Source organism: Ursus americanus, chromosome 13 (assembly GCF_024610735.1).
Source record: "Ursus americanus isolate L20-20 chromosome 13, mUrsAme1.1.p, whole genome shotgun sequence".
Lineage (NCBI taxonomy): Eukaryota > Metazoa > Chordata > Mammalia > Carnivora > Ursidae > Ursus > Ursus americanus.
Genome location: NC_142139.1, coordinates 4,640,652 through 4,652,940, shown reverse-complemented (window position 1 = coordinate 4,652,940; position 12,289 = coordinate 4,640,652). Strand labels below are relative to the sequence as shown.

At 38.6% G+C, this 12,289-nt stretch overlaps 1 protein-coding gene across 1 annotated transcript in view; it reads left to right on the top strand.

Moving 5' to 3' along the window:
- The window catches only part of LOC123793370 (uncharacterized), a 152,971-nt gene that overhangs the window by 66,992 nt on the left and 73,690 nt on the right, over positions 1-12,289 (top strand). Inside the window, exons 8-10 of the mRNA XM_087866349.1 lie at positions 1,020-1,073; positions 3,145-3,171; positions 5,549-5,593. Coding sequence (XP_087722475.1) covers positions 1,020-1,073; positions 3,145-3,171; positions 5,549-5,593 — 126 coding nt within the window. The remainder of the gene's footprint in view (positions 1-1,019; positions 1,074-3,144; positions 3,172-5,548; positions 5,594-12,289) is intronic.

The following is a 12,289-nucleotide window of genomic DNA, read 5'->3' as shown; positions in this document are numbered from 1 at the left end:
GAGTGTTTTTAAATGAAAATGAAATTCTAGTTGATATGACTTGGAGCCACGTGGAAGCATCGAGAGCCAGAGTATCTTACCTTTGCTGCTGGGCACATCATGACTTCTCCTCTTTGGAAAACAGTTGCTGGTTCAGAACCTAGGAAGACTGTTACACAATCTCTTCTTTCTGAGATGGGAAAATTTTCTGACCTAGTAACCATCGTCTTTCTCCCAAATGCCTATCACTCAATAGGACAATGAGAGCCATAGCTCTGAATGTTTTATTCTAATTATTTTTTACACGGAAATTGAGAAGAGAAACCAAAGCCATTTTTACTTTTGACTTTTGTGTCAAATGTGTCCGATTTTGTAGGTGTTCAAAGATATGTGTGATCTTTAAGCTTTAGATTTGGATGAAGTCTCATTAATATAATGTTTAGTCTTTATTTTCCTGAGCTGATGGACCACTTAAAAGTCTCCCATCAAGGGGCGCCTGGGTGGCACAGCGGTTGGGCGTCTGCCTTCGGCTCAGGGCGTGATCCCGGCATTACGGGATCGAGCCCCACATCAGGCTCCTCCGCTATGAGCCTGCTTCTTCCTCTCCCACTCCCCCTGCTTGTGTTCCCTCTCTCGCTGGCTGTCTCTATCTCTATCGAATAAATAAATAAATAAAATCTTTAAAAAAAAAAAAAAAGTCTCCCATCAAGAGAGCTTATGTTTTCAGATGTCTTTAACTCATCCCACAATTATTTATTTATTGCCTAAAAGGTACCCAGCACCATGCTAGATATTCATTTCCGTCAGTAAGTTGTTTCAGCTTTCTTAATGGAGAAAAGACTGAACAAAGGAAATTAACCCTGTTTTATCCTTGGCCCCTAGCATATAGAATCTTGGGCCAAATAAGCTAATTTGTATTGACACTCATAGGCACTTATTTTTTACTTCTAGAGCATTATTGGATAACTATATCCTCTAATGATCTATATAATGTATGGATTTTGTGTATTTTATTTAACGGTATCTATTTTTTTCATGAGGGTGAGCCCGGGTTGCCTGGAACAGTAGGAGAAAATGGAATACCAGGGCCAAAGGTTAGTACAAATGAAACCAAGCAGAACCAATTGAGATATGAGTTTTCATGAAATTGTAAGCTACAACAATTTTTTTATATCCCACTGGTTTTACTTGGATGGAATATTTGTCAGTAGTATCATATGCTGCAGTATAGAAGTTTGTGACTAATGACTAAATTATGTTTGTAACTCTCATTAGCATTAAAAATGCAGAAAAACAAGTAAGATACGATTGTCAAAATTTTTATTCTGGGATACTTCAATAACATGAGAAAAAGCCCATATTTCAAATATGACTCTTGTCATTTTGCTACTTATTGAGCATATTACAATGTAGGCCATGTCCATACTGCCTAAAATGTGCATAATATTTACAAGACTTACTAAAGATGATTTTCACAGTGCCACTGTGGCCTTTCTTCAATATTTGGTCACCTCCAACACTTACACAATATAGCCAGTTACTCAAATGAAGAGCAGAATAAACATGTGGCATTTTTTTTTTAAGATGTTTACTTTTTTAAAGTAATCTCTGCACCCAATATGGAGCTTGAACTCACAACCCCTAGACGAAGAGGCATATGCTCTACCAACTGAACCAGCCAGGTGCCCCAAGATACAGCATGTTTAAAATTTAAAAATGGATATAGTCTGAATTACTAAATAGGGAAAAAATGTAATAAGGATTTTGGGGGGGGTTGCAAATTTTCTTTGTTTGTTTTTTTTTTTGAAGAACAAATGAATCTGTTAAATATAAAAAGATTGGTGACAGTTTAGTTTAAACCAAAAAGACAGACAAATCCCAAACCCTTTGATGAGTGAACATCCCTTGAAGTACATAACTAATGTCTAATCCCGTCAGCTGTGCTGGTATGTATCTGTACCCACAGATGCCTGTCAGCTGATTTTAGAGATCACATTGCTATTGACAGGCACTCAGGACAGACCTAAAATTTATAGACCTGTCCTTCTCCTGCAGGAGAGGAAAGAAAATATTCTTTCTGGGACTACAGCCATTCTCCTGTCTTTTCCCCTCTCTTGCTCCATGCTAAAAAGCCAAATGATAAGAGTTAATGCTTAATGCATGTTCTCAGTGCTATTCTTCTGTTGCCTAGCAACCATCAGGATGGATGTTGAGCACTGAAAGGTAGCTGGAAATTCAGAAAGCCGAAGGGTCAGACTGAGTCCCAGCAAATGAAAAGGGTCTTGCCTCCAAACTGACTTTGAGGGGTTTTTAATTTTAAAAAACACATTAATCATCTTAAGCCAATTTTTTTTAAAGCAGCCTGATCTCATGGCAACACTTACTGATGCTTCTCATAAGAAGAATATTATCATGATGTGTGTGATTTACTTTTAGAATTCTCCCACTCCATTACCTGTGCCTTCCTGGGTAAAGTGAAACTAAGGATTCTCTTCAAAGCACAGTTTTGCGTGTTAGTCCTTATGCTGTCTTGGTCACCATTTTGATTAAAGACATTCTCCTAAACTCACTTTGACTCTGCCCTATTCTAGTCTCTTTCCTGAAGGTACCAATGCCGCCTAAAATACCCCTGATTTGGAACATGCTTGTTACCAGCACGTCAGAGAGAGTTCATGACATTCTGATGGGGTCCAAGTTCAGGACCGTGTTTACGGCCATGTTTGCAGAAGACAGATGAGGGAACTCCACACACTCCAGATCCCTGAAATAATCTATACACGGGGGGCTGCTTTGAATAAAAGACCATGAAAGGATGTGCTAGCCCACCTTACTGATTGGGCAGAATAAAAACTTGAAAATTAAGAAGCTGCTCAAGACATTGAATTGGTACCACATTGTTCTTAATGCCCCAAAAGCTGGATGATAATCTTAGATACTTTTCTTTAGTCCTTTAAAAGCAAAGAACTAAGATTACATTTGATATTGATACCCACGCCCAATTCTTCAGGAAACTCATTTTACCATTTGTTTTCAACATAACAATTCTATGTTGCCAATTCTATGTTGCATATAATTGACTTATGTTCGATATCTGATTTTGTTAGGTGGTATTTAATTGGGTGTTTATAATTTAATGTGTCACTCAATCTTTGTTCTTTTGCTCAGGGAGAACCTGGAGATCAAGGTGAAAAGGTAAGAATGATTCTGCCTGTAATTATCTTTCTTTTCCCCCCTAAAGAGATATCAAACCAAACTGTACAGAAGGCTAGATAGCAATAGATATACACCCATAGATATAGATGGATATAACAACCCCTGTTCTTGTCAAACTGTTAATTAGTAGAAGGAGAGAACAGTGTAGTTCTTATGTATGGACAAGATTTGGGTAAAAAAGGTTTAAAGAAATGGAGGGAAAGGGAGCAAATCTGGACATTCTATGTCAAGCTTCTAAATGGTTGCAAAAATCCCTAGGCCTGCAAAACTTCTGTTTTGCCTACTTGCTAGTGCCACTCCAATGCACCCATGTCTTTCCCTACTGCTTCTTAGGTCACAAAGTTAAAGGAATACAGATGTTTACCTGCAACAAATACACGGGAAATTGCCCCACAAAGAATTCCTATAAAAAAAGCAAAAAGAGAAACAAAAGGAGGAGGAGAGTGCCATATGTTAAATTTCTCACAGACGTCCTTCCTGACTACTTTTGGGGCATCCAGATTATATTTAAACTCTCAGTGCATATCGTGGTGCTAATTTTCCTGGTTCTCATGCTATTTACTTTAATAATGCTTGCGAAATGTGCTGCCTGCGTAGGAAGCTACCAAGACACTGCATCATGCTCTTCAGAAGTGATCTGATCATTCTAATAAATTAATATCGTCACCTCTGATCCTGAAAGAAGTACATCTAGAGACCTAGCACACTTCCTGAATGTAACTGTGTTTTTTGGCACTGTGAAGCAAAAACTAAAAAGACATTTATTTAAATGCAGGGAGAGCAAAGCAGAGGGGATGGCTCAAACCCTTCATTTCGTGACCACTCTGAGCCAGTCTTCCTAATAAGAAAGTTTGTTGTGTCTGTTTTGTTTTTTAATAAAGGGATTCCCAAGCAATCTTTTTAAAAGTATGCTAACAGGTTGCCTGTCAAAGGTTCCTCATAACAGATTATCAGTACATTTATTCGGCATCCATCCAGTTCATTGTAATTAACTTGAAATTAATTAGTCATCAGATCACTCTTTTGTGTTGAAATTAAGGAAGGGAAAGGAGCAGTGCCAGCACCGTCCCAGGGATTCATCAGACAGAGCAGCTCAGGCTCCCATCACCATAGACAAAAAGCCTGAGCAGGTTAGCTTCGTACTTATTTGAAACCAGAAGAGAAAATGAAGAGAAAAAAGTAAAAGTCTCTCTCCCCCACATCTCTTTCCTCTTCCAGGGAAACCATCATCAGTACTTTATCTCTTATTTAAAGGAAATTTTTAAATGATGCAAAAGTGACCTCTTAGGAAGCTAAACAGAAGGGCATTCCAGCTTATGGAATCTATGAACAATAATGCATTGTTACCGCTAACGGCTATCATTAACAGCTTAAGCTGCACCAGATACTGGCCTCGTTGCTTTACACACAGCATATTGTTTATTTCTTATAACCCCATAAAGCATTCTTGCCCTTCTGTTACACATGCGAAACGTGATGTAGGGAGGATTTCATTTGCCCAGTAGGTGCTGGAGCTGGGCTCAGTCTCTCTGGCGCCAAAGTCCATGATGTTTCCACTATAACATGCTGTAAGACTTAAATGAAAGAATTCAGCATTGAAGGAATCAAAGCATGGATAATGAGTGAATGACTTTTTTTTTTTTTTTCCCAAACGCATTGCTTTGTGGTAGAAAGGAGATGTCAGGGAGGGAATAAGCACAGGAAATCTCAAAAATAGCCCAGAAAGCAGAAACTCTCCACTTTCTTTTACTATAATTAAAAAAGAGAAAGTGTTCAAATAAAATACAAAGTGTTCATCTCACAAATGCAAAACACATAGGCGCAGACAAATTAATCTTCCGCCCACAGTTTTGAGGGCTGGGTCATGCACTTCGAAGCCCTGGAGATCTGAGCTGAGCTGAACTTGAAGACAGAGTAGGATTTACACAGAGAGAAGGGAAAGGGGGGGGCAGGAGCTCAGGTGGCAGGAATGGCGGGAAGGAAGGACACAGAGGTGCTAAGGCATGTGGCATACTGAGGCAACGGTCGGGAAAAAGGCTTTTCTGAGGAGGACAGAGAAGGTTAAGGAGGCTTTATGTGTCAGAATGAGCTACTAGAAGTCAGAGAAAGTACTGCTCTCTGTTGATACCATAGAATAGTGTAAAACTGCTCAGCTATGTTCATTGTAATAAATTTTATTTGGATCACTTGATATCAGGCAGCTGCTCAAGTAAAAATACGTTAGCTCTGTAGAACATTTGCAACAGATTTTAATATATAGTGCACATGAAAGCAAACTCCAAATAAGGAAAGCTACTGTGTGTAATGTCGCTGATATATTTCACTCTATCACTTCCCCCCTCCCTCCCACCCCTAGGGAGAAGCTGGAGAGAACGGCCCCAAAGGTGACACAGGCGAAAAGGTACAGTGTTGTGAAATATGAAAGAGTATGTGTATGCGCAAGAAATATTATTCCATATATGTGAACACGGATTTTGAGAAAGGTAAGTGAGTGGTAGTAGCTTAATATGATAAGATAGGAAATAATTCTACAAGTTTAGAGAACATTTGAGTATCTTACTTATAAAGGTGGTCATTCCACAAACCCCTAGCTACAAATTTAAATATTTTAAAAGTAAAATGGTATGTCACAAATTCTAGAAAATGTGTAGCTTGGTTTGTAGTAATATGGCGTCCAAGGAAGAAAGCCATTTATTCATGTGTAAGTGGATATAAAAATAAAGTTTCTAAAGTTGATTCCATTTGTTCCAATTTGGGGAGAGAACAAGTCATAGAATTGGGATGAGATTTAAAAGTTTGAAAGTAAGTCATTTGATTAGAGCCTCTAATGCAATCTTGAAAATTTGCCTTAACTTGAAGTCTACCAAGTCCAGATATTTCGTCAGCCTTTGCATTGTCTTTTTTTTTAACTTTTAAACTATTATTAGCATTTATATTACAGTGGTCTTGTGGCTCATCTTCCTACCTCTTCTCTTCACCTCCCTCCCCGTCCATCATTATAGCTGCTACTTGGCTTCATACTTCGCAGATATCTCTGGCATAAGAAGGGTATTTCACTTCAGTTGTGCTGCAAAGAATTAAGGAAAAGATCTTTTAAGAAACTGAAAATAGAATAGTCAGATTTTCATGAAAATCAAGCTAAGTAATTGAGTGATAAAAAAAAGATTTATTCATTTAAGCTTAGAGTTGAAGATAAAAATATTTCACTTTGAGAATTATTACAGTACAGATGGATAATGGTTAGTCATAAAAGCATCCCCATAAAATAAAGAGAAATTTATCTTTCTCATTCTTATAAATATTAATATAAATATGGCATGGATGGTAGGAATGAATTATTGTCACCAAGTCACAGTTATGTTTGTATTCGAGAAGCAGTCCAGAAATTAAAGTGGACCCTCAGTCTCTTGTAGAGCGGGGTTTCCCACCTTCAGCATTATTGACATATTGGGCCAGATAATTCTTTGTTGTGGAGGCTGTTAGATATTTAACATCATTCCTGGCTTGTGGCCGCTAGATTCCAACAGCTCTGACAACAAAACCTATCTCTAGACATTGCCAAAAATGGCCCCGGGGGGACAAAATCACTTCTAGGTGAGAACCATTGCTGTAGACCCATTTCATATACCTGTCAAATTTGATTATCATGCTGCAATCAATTATGGCATGCATATGCTTAATACTTAGTGAGACCAATGATATACCTCGATCACTCTCGAAGTCAGAATTTCGAACCCCATATATATAAACCTGGATGTTCTATTTAACTTTCTTATTTATACTTGAAACCTGAGGTCAGCAAACTTTGTATAAAGGTCCAGAAAGTAAATATCTCAGGTTTTCTGGGCCTTGTGGTCTCTGTCACAACTACTCAACTCCTTTCTTACAGGGTGACAGCAACCATTAACAATATGTACACAAATGAGTATGGCCCTGTTCCAATAAAACTTTATTTCTGGACACTGAAATTTTAATTTCATGGAATTTTCATGTGTCATGAAATATTATCATTCTTTTATTTTTTTTTTGCCATATAAAAATGTAAAAACCATTCTTAGCACATGGGTCACACAAAAACAGGTGCTAGCTGGAATTGGCCCACTGGCCTTAGTTTACAGTCTCTCCTTAAAGAAAGCAAATCTGCTAAACAGAGAGCAGTTTTTTTTTCAGGCGAATAAAGTCTATGCCAAGTCTGAACTACACCTAACGGATTTCTGTAGAGAATTTTATGCTTCTATTAGAAGATGTATTTTTAAAACTTCATTTTTGGAATGTAGGCTAATAATCATTTCTTTAATCATACATTTTTTTAATTTCAGTTTTCCAGCAGTAAAGCAACTTTTTTCTCTGAAAAGACCAAGTCCATCTCAAGGGAATACTGTTCTTACTTTTTATATTAATGCAAATCGTTTACCATACTGACTCGCGTAGAGTAAACGCCCGGTAAATGTTAGCTTTCTTACCACAAGGAAATTGAAATCAACTAGATTGGTTGTTTTCTTTTTTATCAATAAGTTTTATTAGACAACTGAAATTAAGTACAAAAAATGCTTCAGTTAAAACGGAAATCATTTCTATAAACTTTCAATGGACCTAAACGGGGGATCGTAAATAGGAATCTGTAACGTATAATATGTAATCTGACCTGCAGCATTCATCCCGAGAATGCTGTAATTGGAATATAATTTTTGATGTGTTTTTTAAAACATTTCCTGCTTCTGTCATATAATTTGTTTCCAGTATGTTGGAAACACTCTTCTCATGGCCTTTGGGTTCAGTATGTGAAACTCATTCATCATTTACCAAGTTTGAGATGTAAAATCAAAAAATGCTTTTTTTCTGCCACTGGTGTAGTAAATTACGTCATTGACTGATTCACTTTAATAGGATTTTTTTCCTTTTGATCCAACTCAGTGCCTTTGGATGGTAAAGCAATCTAAACCTTTCCAGACTGGTCATCTGGAAATGCTGTGGAACTGTAAAAACCACTAGGCTGGGTTTTGTCCGTGGCCAGCAACTGCGATGCACTCTAGGCTTGAGAGTAACACGCCAAAGAATGATTTCAGTCATGTGTGGAGTTACTATGCAAAGGGTATGTTCTGCTCTTTGGAGCGTTCGTCCCACCGACAAAGGTAGAAATGGATTTGTTATCTCTTTCGGCCAACTTGAAAGTAGATGTTTGTGCAGCAAGCTGAATGGTTTGGTCACACCACTCTGTTATTCACAATTCAGTCTGCTGATTTGGAAGCTCCAGCTTCACGGTCTTGGGACAACGTGACAGGTGCCTTCACTCTCTCTGCTCCCTCAGTCTCCATTCCCCTAAACACACTGCCTTCTTGGTTTATGCCCACGTGGCATCTTTGATTTGTATCCTCTGAGCTTTTCAGAAGCCACACCCATATTTGGAGCTACCATCAAATTGTCTCTTCTTAAAATCATGTGTGAAGGCCTATCTCAGTGGGCCCCCACACGCCTGGTCAGTGTGGGGCCCTCTCTAACTGGGCACATGTGGTTACCTCAGCTTAGAACCCTCTTACTATCTGCCCACTCCCACCTCCACTTTCTATTCCTCACTCCTCCGAGACCTTAATTTATAAGTCATTTCCCTGGGGCAGCCTTTCGGTCTCCTCCAGATTGCTTAGGTTACCTACTCTATGCTCCCACAATACTCTTTAAAATCCCTTTCATAACCGTTATCAATGTTTATTGTAATTCCATGTTTAACTGGACATCCAGCTCATTGGGAAAGAAAAAACAACTAAATAAACAAAAAACTATACGATACCAAACTTCCCAGCACCAATCCAAGTTCCTGGAACATAGTTGTAAGACAAAAAAATATTTATCAAATGAACAACCTTTTTACAAAAATTGGTTTTCCTTTCAACTGCTTTTTATTTTCATGGAGTGGTAGAGCTTTTTCCCGTGATGTGCATTTGTTTATCATATCTTCTGGAATATACAGAGACACAGGATTTCCCAAACATGAGAATCTCTCCTAGCCCAGATTTTTCTTAAAAAAAAAAAAAAGGAAAGAAAGGAAGAAAGAGAAAGTATTTTTCATGCTTTCAATCAATAATATTTTTGTGTATATATATTAGTATGTGACTATTGTGAGCACAGGCCAAGGATGGGGATTGTAACTGCGTTGCTCCCTGTTCTTACTCAGCTCCCCGCATCCCTGCAAACAGAACACAGCTGGCACATAATCAGTGCTCGACAAACTTTTATCGAATGAATTAATGAATGATAGAAATGTCACCACTTTCACTTCATTTATCCACTTAGACTTTATTAACACATGCATAACATTATATACTAACTATTGTGTTTGAAAACAATCACGACCCAAACCAGAAACTCTCTGTGTTTGAATGTTGAAAAGTCAAATTCATTTATCTCAAGTGTCTTCTCAGAGGATTTTCCCATTTTTGACTCACCCTGTGGAAACTTGTTTCTAGACCAACCGACTTGTGAAGCAAAGAGTATACTTAAGACATAGTTGGGTTTTTCCTACTTTAATCCTGTATTCACTTTCACTTTTGGAGGAATGAGGATTATAAGCACTGACTGTTTTATTTCCACTGTTTGCAGGACTATCCTTTAAAATGTTTAACTTATGACTGTCTTTCAGCAGTTGTCTTGCCACTTAAAAGTTATAAAAATTCCTCGAGATTTCACAGTCTAAGTTTTTAAAAAGAGAATTAAAATATCACTCATAGTCCTCTCAAATGAAACTGCTCCAATTTCCACAAATAAATCAGCCTTTCAGGAAACCGTCTTTTTCTCTGCACCCACTTTCTATGAGAGCTAAATCTAGTCCTTAGTCTCAGTGGTGGACTACCCAGCCATCCATTAGGACACTAACAATAAAAAGGTTTTAAACTGCAGTTAATACAAGCGATTTCCTTTTATTTACAAGTTTACTGCAACTTTTATGCCCTGTTGTCAAAATGCAATAAACCAATAATTCTTATTCTAATAAAAAGAACATGGCAGTGGCATTTAGGAAGTCCAAGATTCGCTTATCCTCTAGTTGCTTCAATTTCCTTATGTATTAAGTGAAAATAGTAATATCTGCCCTATCTCATCAGAGTTTTACGGGGTATAAATGAGATGAGAGAAGGGACTTAGCAAAGTCAAAATTGCTTTTAGGAATACAGAGGTCTTATTGTGCAAGGTATTGCACACCTGATTCATTGGTGTTGACGGCTTTCAGATTTGATTCAGTAGAAATAAGTATTATTTTATTAGCCACATTTATCTCACTCCCCATTTGGAGCTCAATTGAATGTTAATGATTAGAATGAGAAGTTAGTATAAGACAGTATTTAGGGCCCTTATGTTTTGTCATGTTATAATTTTTCCTTGGGTAATAACAATTACAGACATCAAAGAAGCTCACGTATGTATCAGTTTCTTCAGCAAGTTAGTTTACGATTTCCTTCTCCTTTCTAAGCTTTTTTCCCTCCTACATTTTTTTTTCACTTTGATCCTTGACTGCTAACTTGCTTAAAACATTCTTTTTGAGATGCGTCCACTCGTTTGCCGTATAGGTATGGAGCACCTCCTAGGGGCTAGGCACTGGGTAAAAATAGACACTGGCTCTGCCCCCGTATGGTTGATTGTCTGATGAAGGGGCAGCCAACGAATGGGCTGAACACATAGATGCATAATTATGAGGTGAGCTATGCAGGACATGAACAGAGCTCAAGGCTGCGCCGTAAGATGTTGTAGGTGAGGGGCATGTGTCTGAAGTTAGTAGGCGAAGGGTTCTTTGAGGCAAAGCCACGTAAGCTGAGACTTCAAGGAAGAGAAGGGGCCAGCCCGGAGAAGAGGTGGAAAGAATTGGGTGAAGGGGACCGTGCTCCACGGACAGAGGCCTGAGGCCTCCTCCGTGTCTCTAAAGGAGAGTGGCGAGCCGCTTCCTAAACCCAGAGCAAGGAACCAGACCCCTGGAACTTCTTGAGCACGTGCATGGATACACAGCTGAGGAAATTCCAATGCGTACCTTCCACCTGTGGCGGTTCCCATTCTCTCGGCAGTCTCAAATGACGAAATTTTCTCCCCCCTTTTCTTTTGGCCTTGTAGCATGTTCATGGGACAGGGGGCTAGAAGGAGCTGCAAAATTGAGGCCCTTTTGCTGGCCTCATTTTAGAAATAGATGGACATTAAGGAGGGCACATGATGTGATGAGCCGTGGGTGTTACACACAACTAAGGAGTCATGGAACACTACATCCGAAACTAATGATGTGCTGTAGGGTGACTAACATAACATGATAAAAAATTCAATTCAATTAATTAACATAAAAAAAGAAACTAACGATGTACTATATGTTGGCTAATTGAATTTAAATTTTAAAAAATGCAACATCCTTAACTAACTTCCGTATTCTTTTCCACGAATCCCTCTCTGCTGATATTGCGGCATATTTGCTTTGGGAGTGTAGTCACCCTCTGTGGTATCCCGACGGCATACCGTGCTTTTTAGGAAAGCACATTCTACCTCAAGACTTTCTCTCAGGTCTTACATATGTCCCTGCCACCCAGGAGTCATCCATCATCCTGTAATTTTCCGGTGACTGCGTCACAATGAAATAAGTGTAAAGCTAGAGAAAATGTGCCGCCCATAACTGTGACAGCGCTTCGTGAGGAAAACAATCCGACCTGCTACGTGGCTTTTTCCAGATCGGTGTCATTAACCCTTTGACTTCATCTGCTGAACCCTGACTTTCTGAAGACCGAGAGGGTCAAGGAACTCCCAGTAACTGAGAGCCCGTGACATTAATAAATTCCAGAAATAGAGAAAACCCAAATTCCAGGTCTCCACATTGTAATTTCTTACTTTAGAATACACTTTTAGCACTGTATCTAGGGAAGAGATACATATCTACAGATTTCTATTGTATTCAAGGAATATAGTCCTTAAGTATTTTGCATTCAAAAGAAACCTGTGTTTTTAGAAAGTGCATTGTTTACCTTGGAAATTGTTGACATCTTAACAGCTGACATGGTGTGGTTAGTCATGGGGCGCCTTTGAGTGCCATGTTGATAACGGCTCTCTCTGTGTCTGTATGTTTCCTGTTCTCATAACT